At 29.4% G+C, this 22,759-nt stretch overlaps 1 protein-coding gene across 4 annotated transcripts in view; it reads right to left on the bottom strand.

Annotated features, from left to right (window-relative positions):
- Positions 1–22,759, bottom strand: part of LOC142326309 (PIH1 domain-containing protein 1-like) — a 106,991-nt gene that overhangs the window by 45,723 nt on the left and 38,509 nt on the right. For all 4 annotated transcript variants that reach the window (XM_075368699.1, XM_075368701.1, XM_075368698.1 and 1 more), the window contains exon 2: positions 17,829–17,946. In XM_075368699.1, coding sequence (XP_075224814.1) covers positions 17,829–17,946 — 118 coding nt within the window. The remainder of the gene's footprint in view (positions 1–17,828; positions 17,947–22,759) is intronic.

Below are 22,759 nucleotides of genomic sequence, written 5' to 3'. Positions count from 1 at the left end.
GATGGGTCGTTACGAAAATTGAATTTCAAATTAAAAAATTCTATATTACGATACACATAAACGATTTCAACTAACATGTACGAAAGTACCCGACTCCCTAAAAATAAGAAGTACGTTTTCTAATTCTTTCTGGAAAGAAAATCTTAATTCATTCAAATTTTGATGTGCCCTCAAAACGAAAATAAGGGGGAAAATCTGAATAATTTGAAGTAATTTTTTATAAACTAAAAAAAAAAAACAAAAAGAAAACTGGAATTCATAACAGTTTGGGTAAAAAATGAATCAAAATACTAAAACGGATTTAATTTTAATTATCAACCAACCTAATCTCGTTACCACCTTAGTCTAAAAAATATTCTCGCAAAACCATTGAAATAAAAGGAAAATTGAAATCCAAACAATATTTATTCATCTCGAAGCTGTAAGCAATGAATTCGTTTTAATTATCTCTACTTTAATCAATTATATCCAAACAAATATGATTGACGGAAACAAATAATTTTTCGAATTTTCAAAAACAGTTATGCTTCATTTCAGAAACGTTTTTGTAAATAAATCTTAACAAAAAATAAAACGGACATATTTCAATTAATTAACCTTCATAGGAAAACCTCAACTAGATGAGGGGAAGGGAGGTAATAGGTAATTCTCGTCTAGGTAATAGAAAAGAATCGGTAACAGGTAAATGACCTAATAATTTAACCATTTAATAAAAATAATTCTATATATATATATATATATATAGAGAGAGAGAGAGAGAGAGAGTGAGAAAGTAAGAGAACAATGAAGGAATTAGGCCAATTACAGCGCTGATAACACTTTTAACAACAGTCGTAATCTCAAAAAACAAAAAATAAATAAATACAAGTATATATATTCATGTTACACAATCTTAAGTAATATTTAAACGTGATAATGTACTTACCTAGTAAACAAACAGTTTTACAATTCCAGAAATGAAAATTATCTTGAATATTTAGTAAAAAAAAAAAAATCTGGCAACAAAGTTGTAATACCTTTCTGTTTATTTATTTTTATATATAGGAGAAATGATTATACATTAAAAAATTACCTAAAATTTCTTTTTTGTGGTGGCGGGTAATTTACGATGAAGTTTTATTGTAAAATTATGATTATATTTTTAAATAAACCAAAAAAAAAGTTAAACAGATTTTAATATTTCCTATTTTTTTTTCTGGTCCCCCACCTCCAAAGTCGTCTTCTAAGAAAATTCATTGATTTTTCTCAGTTTACTAAGTTAAATAGAAGAAAGTAAAAGAAATTCAACTAAAAAATGTAGAACCAATAAAATGTTACCCAGTGTTACTTAGCATCGGTGAAATCTACCTTCGCTTTCTGCGTGCCGAAAGGGATTTTTTTTTTATAGAAATGATTTCATGGAATTCACGTAATTGTTAAAACAAAATTTCTAATTGTATTTCTAAGATTCGTTTGGTAAAAAGAGAATCATCATTTTTTAAACATTTTTAGATAATAAACAGTTACATTTTAATAAACTGTGACTTATATACTTCTTAAAAAATTGTGTAATTTGTCTCCTGAGCTTTTTTGTCTTTATATCAGCCGTGTTCAATTTATTTATTTTTATTTGGTTTTTACTTTCTGTCATCATAGTATTTTTACTTTCCTGGTTGCGAGAAAGATAGTATAATAATCAGTAAAAAAATGGGGCATGGAGTATTTGCATTTTTCGACGCCCAGGGATTTCAAAAAAAAAGGTAGGAGAATTAACCTAATTCTTCTTTTATCGTATATTACACAGAAGTTGAGCTCAGGTGACGGCCAATGGAAAGCTTTACTAGCGTTGCCAGATTGAAGTGCGCTCGATATTAACAATGTTTATAGATTACTCATTCAGATATTCTACGAACTGAAATTTCACGTTTGATATATTAATAGTTCCGTGTAAATAAAAAAAAATACATTCAATCTGAAAACGGTATATATTTGTGAAAAAATTGTAATTAGACGACAATTAATTACGATTACCTTCTTTCTTTTCCCTGTTTTGCCTCCGGGAATTACCGTTCAGGTATTATTTCAGAGGATGATATGTATGAGTCTAAATGAAGTGTAGTCTTGTACAGTCTCAGTTCGACCATTACTGAGATGTGTGGTTAATTGAAACCCAACCGCCAAAGAACACCGGCATCCACGATCTAGTATTCAAATCTATATAAAAGTAACTGCCTTTACTAGGATTTGAACGCTGGAACTCTCGACTTCCAAATCAGCTGATTTGGGAAGACGCGTTCACCACTATACCAACCCGATGGGTTTAATTACGATTCCCATTTTAACTAATCAAGAACAATAAAAAAGGTCGAGATATTTTGATATTTAAAAAACTTTAAAAAAATAAATGTTACATTCAACGACTGTGTAGAGGAAATAATACATAACGATTACGTAATAACAATCATTAGAAGCTTCTACTGTATGTGCTGCTCATAAAATAATGAGCCGGTATCATTTTCTTGCGAGTTACTAAACATCTCGATAATGAAGCGAAATATTTTTATTAACAAATATCAAAACACCCATTATTTAATTATGGGGAATTTTCTTTAATGTACACATTTTCCTACCCAGCTTATGAAAAGCCAACATTCTAGATTTAAAAAAAAGAAGAAAATTCTAATTGAAAAGGTTATCAGGTTGATTTAAAATGGGTTGGTTACAGAAAGGAGAGGTAAAAGTAGAAAAAATAACTTTTTAGTTTTTCGGAGAAGAATTACAAAAAATGAAATCAAATTTGAGGTTTACGTACGTATTTTTACAGTTTATATGAAGCTAGTCATTAGGATTCAAACTAATGGCTATGATATAGCCGACTAGAATGGTATGCGATTGGATAAAGAATAGGATGACCTGGTCGGATGAATTAACCGCAAGATTAATTTAAAAAGAAAATGTTTATGGAACTTTCAGTGCCTGAAAGTAGTACCTAGGGTGACAAAATGTTTCAAATAAGTTAATAGAAATGTTACATTTATACAACGTGGTTTGGTTTGTTGTTTCAGATGTGTATAGTTTAATTAAACAATAAAACGTTCGCGCGCGCGCGCGTGTGTGTGTGTTGTGTGTGCAGATGTGTAATTTTTTAATTACATCATTTAAAGAAGTAACAATTCTCATCTTACTAAATATGTACATTGTAATTGTTCATCAACCATTCATTAAATTGATAATTAATTTTATGTGACTTTTTTTTACATTTTTACATGATTTCTTTTCCTAATGTAATTTCTTTTAATCTTCTACTACATCACACCTACCTGATTCTAATAGAAATTATCAATAATTGCTCTTTCTCTCATAGTTCAACAATGTATTCCGTAAAATATTCATACATATATAAAATAATATAATATATATATTCTGGTGAATCTTGGGATGTATTTGAAACGGCTCAGCTCTTTTTACACTTTTTATAATATTCCGTTTCGTTTTATAATTCCTAATAAGGATACTCAATAACGAGCTCAAAAATAATTATTAAGTGATGACGTTAATGCAGTTTATGTCATTAACTTTCGCACTGAACTTACTTAGGCCAAATATTTCAATTCACACGGTTAAACAATAAAACTAAATTATTTGTAAATGAAGGTAGATAAAAGGCATTTAACGATAAATTGATAAGAACCATTAATCATTTCTTTTTAAATTATAAACATATCCTTTCATAGAAATATGTATTCTACGTAGCGTAGTATTCCACTTTATTATATACTTCGTTTGTTATCTAACTCGGGCGCTTGTATCACCTCTTCAGTTACCTTCACTCGTTTATTATGCGTGTTTACTAGCTCTAACAACTAATTATTTATAAAAACTTGAAAACGTTACCGATAAAAATATTATCATTACATAACAAAAAAAAAAAAAAAAAAAAAAAAAAACACTCGTCGCATACTGGGAAAACAATATTAATCATATTATCAGAAAAATATTACTCCCAAAAATACTTATTTTTCTTTCAATTATACCTTTTTAGATCTCGTTACGTTTTCTTTCATCTTTTCATCTTCTTTCCAGTCAGTACTTTTTCATTCTTTCCGAGAACGCTTGTTTTTGCTCTTCTGTAAATTTTCTGCTGTTCTTTGGTTTTTCTTTTTCATCTAGTTTGAAATCCTCAATTTCGTAGAGTTTTGAAAAAACTCTACGCTATTATTTTTTTTTCTATCTGTTTTTGTTCTATTTGTTTTTGTAGGTCTTGGTTTACTTCCTGGTGTCACCCTAATTTTGTTTTTAAAAGTTAAATAATTGCTTTGTTAAGTTTCTAGTCATTCATTCTATAGATATGTCAATTGTCATTCTTCTTTTCCAAATGATATTAATAATTAATTTTCTTAATGATATTAAATAAATTTATTTTTTTGTAATTTTTTAAGTAATGATATTTTTTCTTAGTTTTTGTAGCTACTTTATTAAAATTAGCAGCCTGAAGTTTCTTTATTACAGAACTAATCACTGCAGAAGAAAAAAATTCTATTGAACTTTATTTGGAAGTTTAAAACAACAATTATTCTTACCGCTATATTCTTTAAGACCAATGAGCACAGCAGTGAAAAATCTTTAGGGATTATTTTTGCGAAAATAACAGTTACAATTGTAAATAAATAATAAACTAGAATTCATATTTTATTAATGATTGTAATTATAAATGAAAAGCTCCATCGGACTTTTCGATGTAAAGGAAAAATGTAATCGTAATCAGATAAAGAGCTGTAGGACTAAGCAGGTACTGACAATGTTACATGTTATAAATGATCAAATATCTATAGACTAGCTGTAGAGTCAGTCCATATTTAGAAATGATAACTCTTGAAAAGTAATCATTTTTCGCAAGTTTCTTTTTTCTCCAAAAAATAAATTGATTTTAGACATCAAAATCATCAGTTTAAACATTTCATGGACTGAAAATATGGAGAGAATTTACAGAAAAGCAGAAAGCTCATTTTTATTAGCTTAATGAACTGAGAAAGTTTACACTTTTTATTCTCAGTTTAATATTGGAAGGCAAATTGAAGGAAAACAACCTACTACCTATATGGAATTTGTAGATATTGCGAAGGAAGTTGATAATATGAAACTGAATAAAATGTTAAAACTTTGACAGAATACAACTAAGAGGAAAAGAGCACTTATTGATAATTTGTATTAGAATCAGATAGGTGTGATGTAGTAGAAGATTAAAAGAAATTACTTTAGAAAAAGAAATCATATAAAAATGTAAAAAAAGTTCACGTAAATTAATTATCAATTTAATGAATGGTTGATGAACAATTACAATGTACATATTTAGTAAGCTGAGAATTGTTACTTTCTTTAAATGAAGTAATTAAAAAATTACACATCTGCACGCGCCTCCCACCACACACAGGTTTTGTTGTTATTAAATTATACACCTCTGAAACAATAAACCAAACCACATTGTATAAATGTAACATTTCTATTAACTTATTTGAAACATTTTGTCACCATAGCTACTACCTTCACGGACTTAAAGTTCCATTTCTCATTTCAAAAATTGATATATTTAAATAATTTTTACTGCTTGCTATCATAGACAAAAACATAGCAAATTAATATATAATATTGTAGACTAATAAATTTAGGAAAAAACTGCTGTGGTTTAAAGGTTAGAGGGTTCCTGTTATACTATAAAAAAGTATAAAATGAAACTGGGTAATATTTAAAAACATATTTGTCTGTCAAAATGATAGTACAATTTATATTTTATTGATTCTGCCATGGAAATCAAGCATTAGCATCAGGTCTTAAGTTGAACTGATTATATTTTTACAAAGTTCTACACACATGTCAAATTATAAATTACAAAATCTAAATACATATTATCACTATCTTAAAATAAATATATTAACTTTATCTTAAAATAAAAGTAGTAATTTTACTAAAACAAAACTGATAACAAAAAGAAATACTTTTGATAAGAAATTGCTCTAAAGATAAAAATAAAAGTGGAATAAATAAAACTTAAGTATTTAACATTATTTATTATTATTACTATGTAAACATAAAAGAATATGTCCAAGTATGTTTACACCCCACAAAAGTAAAACATAACATTATAACTTTTTTCTGCTGCTTTTAAGTGAAAATAAGAATGTGTTATAGTAAAGTAAATACAAACAGGTGTAAAAAATCATTGTTAGAGAAATGTAATAGAAAAGAATACGTTAAAAATACTGTAAGAGAAGACAAACAACGCAGTTTAGATCATCATAAACCAAAATCAATTTGAATGTTAATTTATTTATATTTTACACTTTTCTGAAAAATAGAACAAAATGAATTAAGAAATGTGGATAAATATAAAGCATAGGAATAGGTAAAAATTAACTTATCTGTATGACATGAGGTATTATATAAACAAGTCACTTTCAACAACCTCCAGTATGGATCTGATGATTAAGCAAATTGTACTTCAGTCAAAGACTTCTATGTCATCCAATTCAGAAGATAAGTGAGAATTTTCCATAGGACAGCATGACCCTTTGGATTTGAGTCTAGATCATGGATACTGATGTTCTTTGGTGTTTGGGTTTCACTTAACTACACGTCTCAGGTACGGTCAGCCTGAGTCCATACAAGACTGTGTACATGTCACAAGCAAGGGACGCAGATGCTACAGGCCGACCTCCAAAATGTTTCAAATATTTAAGTACTTCCAAGGAATGGCACTGATGACTAAAAATAGTTTAATATTTGTCGTGTATATGGTAAAATAGTAAACTGTATCTATCTATGTATTCATACAATATACATTATTAAAAAAATAAACAAAAGTTCAAATAAAGCTCAAAGCTATGGCATGGGCCGGGCAGCAATATGCTATGAGCTATTTATTTATAATACAATTAATTTACCATTATTTAAATGTGTAACTACAATGAATAATTGCAGCCCTTGTCTGTAAGAAATAATTTTATATTGTATTCTCCTATTTTCATTTTTACAGGCATGCAGTTCTTCATAAATCCAGATACAAAAAGTGAATGCACAAAGAACTGAAAGCGATGGTGTCTACTGAAATTAAAAATTTTGACGCAACTCCCAATTCTACTTCCTTCTTATTTGAAAAAGGTTACGAAAACAAAAATAATTTTATTTTTAATCTTTCCTAAATGACAGTTTTTGTGGAGTAAATTTTATTTCATTTTTTTTAAGAGCCTAATTAATTAACTGCATATTTTTTTAATTAGGATGTTTAATCTGTAAAATGTTTGTAATTTCTTATAAATCTTTTATGAATTTTATATCAAACAATGCATTTTTTATTTAAAATAAATTGAAAAAATTCATAAAACATTCAAATTAAATTAAAAGAACTCTATAAATTTATTTTTATGTTAAAAGAAGGGCAAACAAAATGCAAAGTTAGTAAACTGCACATTGACAAAAACAATATGAATATTATAACTACATTAGTTATAATAACACAGTTAATGCCATAGTTATTAAATGAGATGGAAGCAGTTACTTGTGATGCTTCTGGTTGCCACACCCCCGCCCACCATCACTAGTCTTGATGATGGACAGTTACTATAAATTATAGTGGGTTTAGATAATAATATGAGATACAGAAAATTAATAGAGAAACCTTTCGTTTGATAAGCTTCACATAATAAAAGTAAATTTATATTAAACTGAAATTATAATAGATTAAACCAATGGAAAAGAAGGAATAACCACATCCCATAAGAATTATGTCAACATTTAAAAAAAAGTTTTAAAGTTCTTTAAATTTTTTTCTTTAGAAAAACACAATTAGGTTGAATGACATAAGTTGATACATCATCACAACATCAAATAAAAATAAAACATTAAAAATATATCAATACACTAGTTTGCACCATCTACAATCTTATCAGTGGATTCTGCTTAATAAATTTATTACGAATATTTCTTTAAATCTAATGGCTTTGATTAACCTGGTTTTAATTGGAAATTTAATTCCCTAGGCTAAACTATAAGGGATTAAACATTAAGATTTTGTCTATAGAATTACGCTATGATTAGCACTCAAGTGAACAAACAGCAAGGTCTTACAAAACAGAAATTTCAATAAATGGGATTGTCCTTTTTTTTTAGGTAAGGTTGATAAAGGTTTAGACAGTGAAGAAAGAACATATTATATATATATATATATATATGTTCAGATCAGATACAGATCACAATGAAGTTTATATTTTAATATTATTCAGGAGAAATTAAGGGCAATTAGCACTACCTGAGATGTTAAAGTTCTTTGAGATGAGAAGTCTTCACTTTTGTATGAACACAAATTTTAACATCACCGAGATTAAAAAAAATTAATATTTCTATTACATTGTGAATAAACAAAGCCTTTAAAACAGTTTTTATAAGTGCTGAAAATTTTACAATTATTTTCTTATCTCATTGGTTTCTACATAACTTTTTGAATCTACATGCAAGCACACCAAATTTGTTCATTTTTATCTTTTGATTTATCTCAAGATTTCCCACATCTTTTAAAGAACATTACTTTGTTGCTTTGCAAAATGGTAAAAAAAAAATACAAATGAACGTATGTCAAAACAACAAACAAACAATTCAAAAGTTTGACAATTAAACTGTCAAAACAGTACTAAATACTGTTCTGGGCAGAGTGAATACTCAATTTCATATACACACTAGGTCTAAAAAGTTCCCGAACTAAATTTTTGTAGTCCATACAAGTAGTGCCATCTCTCGGGCAACCACGGAACTATGTAGTACGATGTCTGACGAATGTGTACAAAATTTCATCACGTTTTGTCACTCCAGTTTCGAGTTATATTCTGCCGCGTACGTTGTGTTCACGTGACTTTGTGCGAGCTCGCGACAGAGAACAGAGAAGGGCGAGAATTTTGTGTTCGACTTGAAAAAATATTTCGTTGAAACAACGAATTCTATGATACAACAAGGATTCGGTGATGAAACCGCATCTCGTACTACAACGTACACGTGTGGAAGCGGTTAAAGCGGTAGAGAGTTGTTGGATGATGACGAATGAAACGGAAGGCCGTCAACAGTTGTTCACAATGAAAACGTTGTGAAAGTGCGCGCGCTTCTGCTCGAACAACCTTATTTTACCCTTCGGGCCATAGCAGAACAGCTAAACATCAGTAAAGACGCGGTACGCAACAAAATTCAAACAGAAAAAATGAACCGCCGAAAGGTGTGCTCTTGCCTCGTTCCATGTTTTTTGACTGAAGAACAAAAACAGGTGCGTCTTTCTTGCACTCAAGACTTCGTTGAAACTCCCGATAGCACCCGAATTGTTTGCAAACACTTGTAACTGGGGATGAAAACTACTGCTTCATGTATGATCCGCAAACGAAGCGTCAATCCGCTGCTTGGTCGAGTTCTAGAACACAAAGACCGGTGAAAGTCAGGCAGCAAAAATCAACCTGAAAACGATGTTGATTGCATTCTTCACTCAAAGGCCCTGATTCATTATGAATTTCTCGCAACCGTGAATTCTAATTTCTATTTGGAAGTAATGAAACGCCTGATGCGTCAAATTCATCGAATCCGGCCCGAGTACCGGGATCCGAGCAGTTGGAGTCTCTTGCACGACAATGCCCCGGCACTCACGGCAACAGCTTTAACATGTTATTACGCCGCAAATCAAATACAGTCTTATCCCACGAGCCCTATTAACCCGACTTGGCTTCAGCAGACTATCTTCTGTTTCCGAAATCAAATTAAAGACGAAAGGCCGCTTTTTCGACGATATTCCGGCCATCCAAAGGACTTGCACCGAGAAGTTGAAGGCGATCCCACAAAGTGATTTCTCCAGAGCGCTCGACGGGCTCTACCGTAATGCGCTACAACGAGTGTATAACTACAGAAGGGTTCTATGTAGAAGGGCTGATGTGAGTAAACTCGTTTATCTGTAAATATGTATTTATATTTAATTTAGCTCGGTAACTTTTCAAATATACTGTGTAGATATAAAGAATACACACATAGAAGCATTTTACACAATAGAATCAACTTAGTAAGTAAACACATAGAAACAAAACAGACATTGAGAAACACTAATGTGAAACGTTTATACATAGCTTACAGAAGTCATGATTTTGAAACGTTTTTTAATAATACATATTAAATTTCAGACATAAAAATGCACATTAAATGAGCAAGCTCAATATTTATCAACTAACTATTTGACCACATACAAAACATATGAGACACCATTAATAACAGTGCCACCAGCACCACTGATGAAAGAGGTGCATAATAATTCTGAAAACATATTCTGGGAACACAATTCAATATACAGTATGTAGAAACTGAACAGTTTTTAATTTGTTTATCAGAAAACAATTAAATTTTAGGTTCATTTTCAAAAATGACATCAGTAAAATCTCAATTCAATCAGTAGAGTGTAGTTCAACAGGTATCACACATGAACAAGAAATTTTATTCTACAAGATAACAAAGCTTCCCTGATTATAAGCTGTAAAGTTTTAAATATTACAACTTTTATTTATTCTTAGATCATTTATTGCAACAGTCATGAATTTAAATTAATGATAGATAACAATAAATATAATTGAAAATGCAAAAATATGGAAATATGCAAAAAGATTCATCACTCATTATAAAAAAAAGGCTGGGTTATCTGGGTGTATTACCTACGTGAACAAAAAAATTAATAACTAAATATGATCCTTTACTCTTTTAAACTAATATCTGGCTGATAACAGACAAGTGGAACATATGAAAAGGAACTTCAACACATCTTATCTAATTACACACAATATTATGGTTATAAAAAGCTACTCCATTCTACAATATTGCACAACACAATTAAATGATGCCTAAATATATTATACATGGAAGGGAATATGTGCTTCAATTATGTATAAATAAATGAACCACTAAATTCAGTAAGTCATAATCAATACTACAACTGGTGGTTCATTTATTAACATTCATTTATCAATAAAATAAGTTGATTCTAAGTTTAAGTAAAACATAGTTTATTAAATTTAATTTGACAATTGAATCTAACAAAAGATTTTTTTTGGATATATTCCAATTTCAATTTCTTTGTGATTTAAACAATTCTTACACCTTAAGGCTCTAAAAATAACTTGAAAACAGATACAGGAAAATGATAAATACAGAAAATGAAGAAAATACATAATAATTATACTCTTTAAAAAATTAAAACCGGATTCAGAAAAGCTAATAAAAATGTCAAATTTACCATCAACTAGTTGTATTACCCTTTTATAATTGTTTATAATTATATCTGATCATGTCTTATAGCGACACTTAAGTTTTATAATAATGTGTAGAACTGACAATTTTGAAACATTAATTTCAAAGCCATGGTTTGAATTGGCAGGACCGTTATGGTATTATTTTTATTCCCCAGTCAATACATTTAAGTTACTAATGGTCAAGAAAGTATTGTATGTTTGTCCTAAAAAAAATTGTATAAAAAAAAAGTTTATGAGATAAACAATGAGAATTTTTTTTTACTTGATGATATTGCTACATAAGCTTGAATCTTGTGCATGGAATATGGAAATGGAATTTTGTAGCGCATGAAAAATGCCATACCTGACTGCAATTTGAACATAGGACCTCTGGATGAAAGTCCGAGATGCTACCACTCTGCCATGGAGATAGGAAATTTCATCTATACTTTCAATTTCATGTCAACTTATTTCCATCACCTTATGGTAATGAAACTTGGGTTAAAATTTTGTAGCTATTGGTTTGGTATTAAGTAAGGTGTATCCAGTCGTTCTTCTTATTCCTGTTTAGCCTGTGGTAATTACCTTTCAGATAATACTTCAGAGGATGATATGTATGAGTGTAGTCTTGTACAATCTCAGTTCGACCATTCCTGAGATGTGTAGTTAATTGAAACCCAACCACCAAAGAACACCGGTATTATCCATGATCTAGTATTCAAACCCATGTAAAAGTAACTGACTTTACTAGGACTTGAACGTTGAAACTCTCAACTTCCAAATCAGCTGTTTTGGGAAGACGCGTTCACCACCAGACCAACCCGGTGGGTTAGGTGTATCCAGACCAAAAAACACATACCCACATACCAGGATTTCAATACTGTGGAATCTATAATGTTCTGCATGGTGAAATGCTTTAATATTACGCTTGTTTTCTTGTTTTGTCATATTTTGGGGGTGAATACTGCCCAAATGCTTAGTATTAGGAAGGACCAATAATAGAAAAACAAGTAAATTTAATTGGAGAGCTATTTTTGCAGAAAAGCTTTTAGTAAAATGTAACAAAACAAACATTTCATGAAAAATCTTTGGTTGTTTGCTGAAACCTACATCAAAATGGTTATTTAACCAAACAGAATTTTTAGTTCCTCACATTTTTACTAGCAACGATTATAAAATTATTCTTTTCAAGATAGAACTACAGTCTATAATGCGAGAACATTAATTCTCACTTTACAGGACATAATTTTAGAAATCACATTTTTCTGAGCAATGTAATTTGGTCTGTGAGATCACTAGATGTTTTGAAGTGAAATTTATTTTATGGGTATTTTTAAAAGGCTGAATGTTCTCTCACTGCATTCAGAGCATTAATTAACTGAAGACTAGGCTTAGTGAGGAGACTGAAGCTGCATTTACTGAAATTTTGCATCAGCATTGAATTCACTAATGTATGAATGTAAATTCATTAATACTCGCTACTAACAGGAAGTAATCTTTAAAAATTATTATTATGTAAAATGCTTGAAGGTATATTTTTAGGCATTAATAGGCCATGTAAATATGAAAATAAAAACATTTCATTAAAAGTTCATTTAAATCACCCATTAACAAATGCCACCACCTCTAAGGATACTTTTGTACTTTTTTAACATTCTTAATTACATTTTTAATACTAATAAAGTGTTAATATGAAGCCTCCTAATAAATTAACAACTATATTCATTTAGCATTTCAACATTTCTAAGACAATTATAACCAGTACTAACAATTTCAATCATTTTGATTGCATCATTTAATAAATTTATAATTTGTAAAAATTTTCAAGGAATAGACATTAATAATGGCACTGCAGGTAGAATGCTCATCAAGACTAAAACACAATAGCATTTCTCATAATTATTAAAATAATAAATTACCGTGTTTTAAATTTACTGACAAAGTAAATGCTAAAGTAACGCTAATGCTATTTTATACAACTAAAGCTGTTTTAAATAATGAAGGATGTTGAAATTTAATTAAAATAGCTTTTAATTATGTAATTTTTTACTGCTAGTTTTAGAAGTCAAAACAATTCTTGGAGAATAAAATTTACTGCAAATCGTTTAGACATAGTCACCATTACTATTGTTATTATATGAAAAATAATAATAAAATATTACTTAAGTTTTAAAAAGTAACAACAAAAGAATAAGTAAAGCATTATATATATATATATATATATATGCTTGCATTTTGCTGAATTTTACTCAGAAATGCAAAAAAAAATAATTTAACTAAAGATGGCATAGGGAAACCATTACTTCTCAAGTTTCCTAATATACCTGACATGGAATGATTACTGTTCTTGGGAATGTTTACGCAATTTTTTACAGCAACTCATGTTTCAGTCACATTGTCAAAGTCTAATGAATGTACAGATTAATATGTAAATTTTGTAATTAAGGTTAGAAAAAGTATTAGAACCACTATTTTTAATTATTAACACCTTCATAGGATCTCTATATCTTCAGCTAACAACAATTAAACTCCTGCAACTAACAGGCAATTCTACAACAGCACTTTTATTTTGTCAAATTATACTAGTAGTTACTTTAATTAATCCTACATCATTTTCAAATGAATTTAACAAACTGAGTTTTACAGCCAAACTGAATTAATTGAGTGAAAATTAAAATAGCAATCACCAATTTTTTTTTAAACTATCAATTTTTTTAAGTGATTCTAAATTCATTCAAGGTTTAGACTTTTTATTAGGTTTTGTACTAAATTTTGACATTAAATTGTATGTATAATAATGCCAAAATTTGTCAAGGCTTACTTTTAAGTATTCTCAGCTTTGAAGATTAATAGTTTATTTAGCCTAAATCCTACATTAATATTATTATTATTATTGGAATTCTTACTGTGTTTAGAATAATTGGTCATGTTCTTATATGTTTTCTTTTTTTTATTAATAGTAAGATTACATTTAAATATAAACATTTTGATAAAATTGATTATTTATTGATGGTAAAAGTATCGGTAATCTATTAATTATTTATTTAATTAAAAATCCTGTTATTGTACTTCAGTGATACTGATAAAGTGGATATTAAAAATTAAATTCTATTTAATTTGTCTATGAATTTATTTGCTGATTAATATAATTAATACTGTTTATTATTACTATTAACAAATTGATTGTTAAGTATATGAGTATAATAGAAAAAAAATTCTATTTCTGATATAAATTTTTATTTCAGATGGTTACTATAATTATATAAGTAGTACTTTTAAAATTGAATTCAATATTTCAATATAATTTTTTTTTTTTTTTTTTTACTTATCTTTATTTTATTCCTACTAATTGGTTTGAGAATTATTGATAAGATTATTTTAATTTAAGTTATTTATGTTATAACTGATGGTGTAATTTTTTAAATTATTATACACATTTCTCATCCTATTATTTGTATTGATTAGTTTACTTATTAAGACTAAGACGTAAGCATAACATACACATTCAATGTTGGATATAGTCTCCATACCTCTTTAGCTAAAGCTTAATAAAATTCTGAAATAGTCCAGTTATAGAAAAACAATGAAAAAATTAGCCCAATAACACAGAAATCAAGTAGTTATTAATAAAATATTTAGAAAACAAATAAATCAGAAATCAAATGTAGATTCATTAATATAAATATCACATTGGTTTCACTTTAGGCAACTAATCTTCAAAAATTATAAAAATAACTTAAGACTTCATAGGAAACAGCATACTGTAAGGTTACTGTACACAAATTCAGAAATTCAAATCAGAAATAAGGCAAATGTATTAAAAGTGATCACATTTACACTAAATAATAATCTAATAATAAACAATAGAGATTGTTCCACCTGACAATAGCATACAGTTATGTATTTTAATAAAGTGTCTTTTGATCAACCTTTTTCTTCCTTCTTTTATTTTTGTTACTAATGTTATCAGTACTTTTTAAGAATACCACAGCCAATTGTTTTTTAGGTTTATAAATGGTTTTTCAAACATGGTCCACTGATATGTTAAACGAATAATTAACAATTAATGTAATCCACTTTATCAGCATGTTGATATGTACTCTAGATCTTTCGGCCTACCTGGAAGCCATCATCAGGAGTTAAAGTTAATATATTTAAAGTCAAAAGTTTAAAAAATCATAATTAAAAATTATAAAACAGTCATGACCGTCACTGTCCTACTAGTATAAATACACTATAATTATAGTATAAATTATACTAGTAGGACTGGGACAGTCATGACTGTTTTTAAATTTTAACTATGATTTTTTAAACATTTGACTTTAAATATATTAACTTGTAACTCCTGATGATGGCTTCCAGGTAGGCTGAAAGATCTAGAGTACATATCAACATGCTGATAAGGTGGATTACATTAACTGTTAATTATTCGTTTATAAATTAGTTTATAGATAAGTGATAGGTGTACAGTGATAAGTGTACAGATAAACCTAAAAAAAATCTTCAGTAAAGTAACAAAACTTTTTTAATTAAAAGGTGGATTCAAATGACTTCCCATTCCTTCTGATGAAAACAGAAGATTACTGGCTAAATTCACAGCTAGTAGTGAGATTCTGCCCACCCAATTATTCTTTTTCTTTAATCTTTTTCTTTAGACAAGTATCGTGGGGATTATATAGCAACAATAAAATCACTCTAACTGGTAGCCAGTAAATTTCACAGAAGAGTGTGGTAACTCTGCTTGTGGGATTATCTTAGAATTATGTTTCCAATTTTGGGTTGCTTTCTTTTTCTTTGTAGGAGGAATTAAGAGACCTATCTGTACAATAAACACTTCAATCATTAGGCTTATTATGCAACCACTGCAGCTCTCTAGTCTGTCCAAAGGAGCTGCTCTTACCAAACAATAACAAGGTTCTACCATCGAGGTCCTGACATGCATGGAGGATCAGTCCACAAATAATAGGGAAAAGTCATCAAGGAAAAACAAAACAGGTGGGCAGTGAGAAAGGACAATCTCTTTTTTTATGTTGACACCTTCGAAGGTGACCAGAAATCGCCAATAGGCATCTCGTCAGTCACCCTGAGGTGCCATGGCAGTAGGCTGCCCACCCTAGCTTGGTCTTTTAAAGATCCTTCACCCAATGGGTTCCCCTCCATGTCATCAAAGTGTCCCGACACTCTCTTCCTGAATGCCGACACACATTTCGATGAGGGGCTACCCTTCCCGACCCTATTTGGATGGCTTCAGGCATGTATTTCACAACATGCCCTTTAAACTGTGCCCCACCAGCATACCATGAAGGTCTCCCACACCATGATCGGACTTACCCAGACTCAATTACATTTTTAAGTGTATGAACCTGGGCTTCCTAGGTGCAGGAGCTGCCTCCCTTTTCTCTATCATGATGCCATGATTCACACCCGTTTTTTTTAGTTTTTAATCTGTGCTCCCCAAAGCATGTTCAGGCTGACAAGATAAAAAATTGAAAGTAGAAAGAATCTATAAAAATTAAATTTTCACTGGCGAAGGTCAATGTTATAAATCTTTTTTTAATTTTTCTCATTTTGGTATTACTTATAAACATATTTCTCTTTGATAATATTTTGTTCTAAGCTGAAAAAAGCTTACGTAAAAATTTCAGTAGGTCTAACTTTTTTAATAAAAGAAAAAAATAATTCAGTATTGTAAAGTATTGCCTACTTCCATAAATTGGCATATATATTTATTTTACAGGGGAAATGAAAAAAATGTTCCTCTCTTTATGTAAGCATTCATGATGCATATACCTCTTAACAATTAATCCCTCTAACAAACAACAATCCACCCAGATTCTATTACTAAATGTTAAACTGTTCCTGAGACATGAAGCCAAACAGAGCCTAACAGAAAATCGTAGAGGAATACACTTGGTACACACAGAATTTTGTATGCAAGATTTTACTATTGTTAGATTCAGGAGTTTCAAAACATTAATAAATTAAAAATTCTATGGGAAATTATTTTTTGACTGACAGCAATTACTTTCTCTATTAAATAAGATAACTTTTAAAATACAAGAATACGAAAAACAATTTTTATAATTCCAAAAATATTTCATTCAATAATTTATTTATTTATTTTATTTTATTTCATCTAATAAATAAAAAAAAATCTAAAAAGTAATTAGTTCAAAAATTTATATATATACATGATTCAAATCTGTTTTGCAGCTTCTTTTGTTGTGTCTAATAACATGTTTTTTTTTTCAAGTACACATACAGTCAACGAGCAACTGTCAAGCAATACATCCATAGACTAATTTATTTTAACTGTCTTTTGTGTATATTTAAAAATTTGTACCATTTTTATTATTCTGTTTATCTCATTTTGTATTGACTTCATTACTATAATCTACAATAATGGAATATTTAATTGCTCCTGATGATAAGAACTTGTTCCTAAAAAAATGGACAAAAAGAAAGTAGTAGCAAGATACATTTAAATCAGGGTATTTATAGAAGTTTTTGAATCTATTTAAGCAATTTGAAGTTCATAAAAAATTAAAAATGAATTACCTGGTTCTGGTTGAATTAGTTTACCACCATGTAAATTCCTTGGATCCGATGACTGGTTGCCATCCCAATTCACAGTATTTAATAAAGTTTGTATGCCATCTTCTGAAATACTATCATCCTGAAATTGGAAATAACAAAATATATGTTTAAAACAAAAAGTAAAAACCAATATAAATTAGCTCTGTGATTAACAGATACACTCAGATGAATGCACTTACAAAATAAAATAATAAAAATGTAGAAAGGTGAAAAGGTTTGAAATTATTTACAGAATTATGTCAATATGTTCAAAGTACATTTAAAAAAAATCTTCCTAAGTAAAACTTAAGGATGAGTTAAAGATGAAGAAAATTTATATATGACATACTTATTAACTTTTATTTTGAAGTATCCATCAATCTACATGTAATAATTTTTTTTTTTTTTTGGATTATGTCAGAGTACTTGCAATTGCTTTTGATTTACTTCTGATACTAACTTGAATAAATGCTATAAAAATATTTTTTAAAAAATCAATAAAATCAAGCTACAAGTAGCAGCACATGGAGAAATGGAACTCAGAATTAGGATTTCTGAACGGACTCCATAAACAAAAGAATTTATGAAACTGAATTCGAGTGAAAATCTATTGTTCAAAAAAATTAATTTCTTAAAAAAACAATATATAAATAAAAATTATTAAGGTAGATTAGGGGACTTTCTCCAAAATTGGAAGTAACAGAAAATATAATAAAAGTTTTCCAATTTCTATATTAAATGTGGTTGAAAAGTGAAACAGATTTCAAGAGCGTCTGTTTATTCAGTCTATCCAAATTAATTTTAAAAAAAATTGTTAATATAGTTCTAGTGTTTTAAGAAGTAGCCCTTTTTTATTTTACATTAAAAAAATTAAAAATTTTTGTCTATGCTGGTATCCTAAAAGTATGGTTTCCTAATTAAAAAGAATTACGTAAAATAAGGGCTCTCACCAATAAATTTAGTATTAACCACTGTTTAAAATAGTAGTCACAGAGATATATTACAAGTATGAAGAAAATGATTGAAAATACTCCTTATACAAAAAAAAAAACATTTGAAATATACATTTAATTTGTATTACATACAGATGTCTGGAAGTAATGGGTCTATATCTAGAAAACTATTCGTCGTAATCTCTTAAACTTAGGCTCAATTGACAGGAAATATCTTCATTTGTTCTGTATATTCTCAAAGTCAGCAGAATACATATGCGCAAGCAAGCCGAGCAATTGTAGTCAGTCGAGGTTAATTGTAGTCATTCTAACACCAATTTAGCAAATACAGTTCATTACGGAAACATCAGTACATTTATACACAACGCAAAATTAGCACTACTAATATTTATTATAACTAATTATCATAATTATTATTTCATTCATGTTAATATCAATATTAATCATGTCAACAATTAATATTAAATAATGTAATTAATTAATTTTTAATTGATAATGCAAAGTTATATACCTTATGAAAAAAATCTTGTCTTTCAATTAGCATTATGTCGATCCGGTGATGAATTAAATGAAGAGTAATCAACTAAATTATATAAATTGTTTTATTAATCTTTAAACTGCGCATTTTACACAGATTAAATATACAAATTTTACAAAAATAAAAATATACAAAATAAATATGTTCTGTGATAAGAAGCGTTTTCTAAAATTATTACGGATTTTTCGGAAAGATTTTTCTTCAGCCCATTTTAAGTGATTATTCCTCCATGATTTCGTCGAGGCTTGATTTGACAAAATATGCGCTTCATCAAAGTATACAATTAGCCTGTTTTCGGTTCTGAATTTTTGTATCTCGTTTACCTAGTACATTCGTTTAATCCTAATGTCATGATGTTCAATAATAAGTTTTCTATTGTTTTCAGTTTTTTCCCGTTCGAAACCCACTTGATATAGTAGTATTCTTAGGCTTCTTTTATTTACTAAGGATCCTGTTGAATCTTTCAGACGTATTAGCAATTTTGGTACGGTGGGCATCTGATTTTCTTTGAAATAAAATTTGTTTACGGTCCTTCTCACTACGCTCATGTCGAAATCATCTAGACCTGTTAACGGTTTGTCGCGGATTTTATGTTTTCTTGGTGTACTGAAAGATGTAAAAGCCTCTGATGAATTTTTTTAACATTTTTTTTAATAACTCCTTTTTCTGTTTCTTTATTCTTTGAGCTTGCGATCGTGATATTTCATACGCAGTTCTTTCTTCACACTTATGAATCGGAATAATATGCTTGTTGTCGTTTCCCGACTTTCCAAATTTACTTGTTTCTTCTTTTATGTATTTGTACACATTACTGATTAATCCCCAAAATTGCCGACTTAATTTTTTACGAGTCACAGTGAATTTAAGTTCATTTATTCTGCTTGTAGCTACAGGACAAATAAAAGTTTAATCTATACTATATACACACTACTACAAATCAAGGAAAGCAAAGGCGACATTGGCGAAGCGCACTCAAAAGACGAACAAAAATGACTGGACATTCTTATTAGCAAAGCTTTCAACCTTAATGTATTTTATAAATAAGGTAAATGTAATACTTGTTTTTATTTTATATAAAGATGCTTGCTATTAATGTATATCTTTAATGTCACCTAATTAGAATGATTCATTTATGAAGCCCATTCTGACAGGACACACGTACCTCGATGTGCTAGAGAACTTTGCTGTTCCACAGACTCCTGCAGGCATCAATTTCCAACAAGATGTCTTCCTATCACGCTTTCATCAAGATCCATGTTGTTACCATGTTCTTGAAAGACACTTTCCCCGGACTTTGGATGGGAAGAAGTCCAACTGCACGGCCAAGAGCTCCAGATATCATTCTTTGGACTTTTTTATTTGGGGATTTATTAAAAGTTGTGTGTACCAAAGAAACGTTCCAGATTTGGACGATTTAAAACAGAGAATTGCTGAAGCTGTTGGTCTAATAACGCTGCAGATGTTCCGAAACATCTGGCAAGAATTAGATTATGATTTAGACGTCTGCCAAGCTATAAAGGTGCACACATTAAAGATTTGACTAACCTACATTAAAACTTGGTGAGTTGCTGCGTTTATTAAAAAAAAAATATTATTAAATTATATTAACAAGCTCTCTTAAAATAAGCTGTTACTTTTGAATACCTTTAGCCTGGTATTTTCTAAATAATAAAGGCCCCTGATAATAATAGGCAATATTGTAAAATTTAGATTAAATATAAATTTGATTCAGTTTTCATTATTAAAAAAAATTATATATAATAGCTCATATAACATTTACCACCAACTGCTACGAACAACAATGTATCCAGTTTATTCAACAGGATACTGATTTCTCTACTAAAATAATGGAAAAAACCAAAGAACTTCATTTATTTATTATTACTTTTTTCTATGGTGACCTTACAAGTGTACTTACAATTACATATTACAGAAAATGAACTGACATGAAAAATCAATATATTTAAATTAATAAAAAAAGTTAGAAAAAAAGGGAAATTAAGTCGGGATTCGCTGATGTGCCTTCCCCTCCCTTACAAGATTCAAATAGTTCATTAATTAAAATTTTATTGGGCTATAAGTACCAATTATTATATATCGTTGAAAAAGTCTCAATGAGAGCTTATTGATGCAGTTAAGAAAAGGTCCAAATTCCGGATTTTTTTAATTTTGGCCTTTTTTTGAACACTTTTGGTCCAGTCGATTGCAATCAAAAGGAGAGGTTCAGAAGTTGACGTTACAACAGTCCTAAATCCAAAATTTCAAAATTCTACGGCAAATCATTTTCGAGTTACGCAAGAAACATACGTACGTACGAACAGAGGTCACGCCGAAACTACTCAAAATGGAAATTTCCGTTGAAATCTGAGAACTGAAATTTTTCGCTATTACAATACTTCCTTGAAATATATTATTAATACATATTTCGAATATATATCGATATATCCATATATATAATAATATAACAAGCATACATACACCTAACCAACACGAGACATGTATTAACCGAACGGGATTTTCCGCTAGTAATCGGTACATTCCGGTGCTAAGCTAAAGGGAACGGACACACACACAGACCCATATACAAATGCCCTTCAGTAGGGTAGGATATTTATACAAACCACATAATTCTGAGTATTCCTTTAAGGACGTATGAGACTTGCCTCAGGTGCCACTTCAGTATCAGAAAATCAATTTGTTGGTGGAATATATTTAAACTGGTCTATGCCAAATCATTGTTGCTCCCACCTTAAGTAAAGATACCCCTATACTAAGAGATTGTGGAAGGGTTGGAAATGCCTACTGTAAGGAGGAGGCCCACAATACTCCTTTGAGTAGGATTTTTTGTTTCTTTTCACTGTCATTCTGTGGGTAGATTATCCTCCTTTACTACCATCAATCTCTTTCCTTTAACTTTACTTCTTTACTCACCCGTGGTTTTAAGTGGGTTCTTGTAGGATGTCAATTGAATCAATATTAAGGGTGTGGAGATCTCCTTCAGAAAGTATTCCTTGCCATCTAAGTGGTATGATGTGGGTAGCTCTGTTGACAGTCTTGCCCAGGGATTCTTTTTACTACCTGATAGCTGAACAAAAAGTGAAACCTGGGGCTAGAGGCGCGTATCAGGTAAAATTTGAATGAGCAAATGTCACTGAAAATAATCTTACAAAATAATGTTACTAATTCTCCCTACATAATGCAATACAACTGACTAATGAAACAAATACTTTTAATACAAACAAATTGATCTATGGAAAGTAGTTTCAAACCATAAGTTGATAGGTTTAAAAGAAAATTTTAACCAGCAACAGAAATCAGAGCATAGGAAATTTTTAAAACGCTCATCTGTTCAACATCTTAAACTATGATGGTTTCAAAATAATTTATTTTAGAACCATCCCATAAAGGATTATGGCCTAAAA

This window comes from Lycorma delicatula, chromosome 6 (genome assembly GCF_047948215.1).
Source record: "Lycorma delicatula isolate Av1 chromosome 6, ASM4794821v1, whole genome shotgun sequence".
In the NCBI taxonomy this organism is placed as follows: domain Eukaryota; kingdom Metazoa; phylum Arthropoda; class Insecta; order Hemiptera; family Fulgoridae; genus Lycorma; species Lycorma delicatula.
This window is presented reverse-complemented; position numbering and strand designations above follow the sequence as displayed.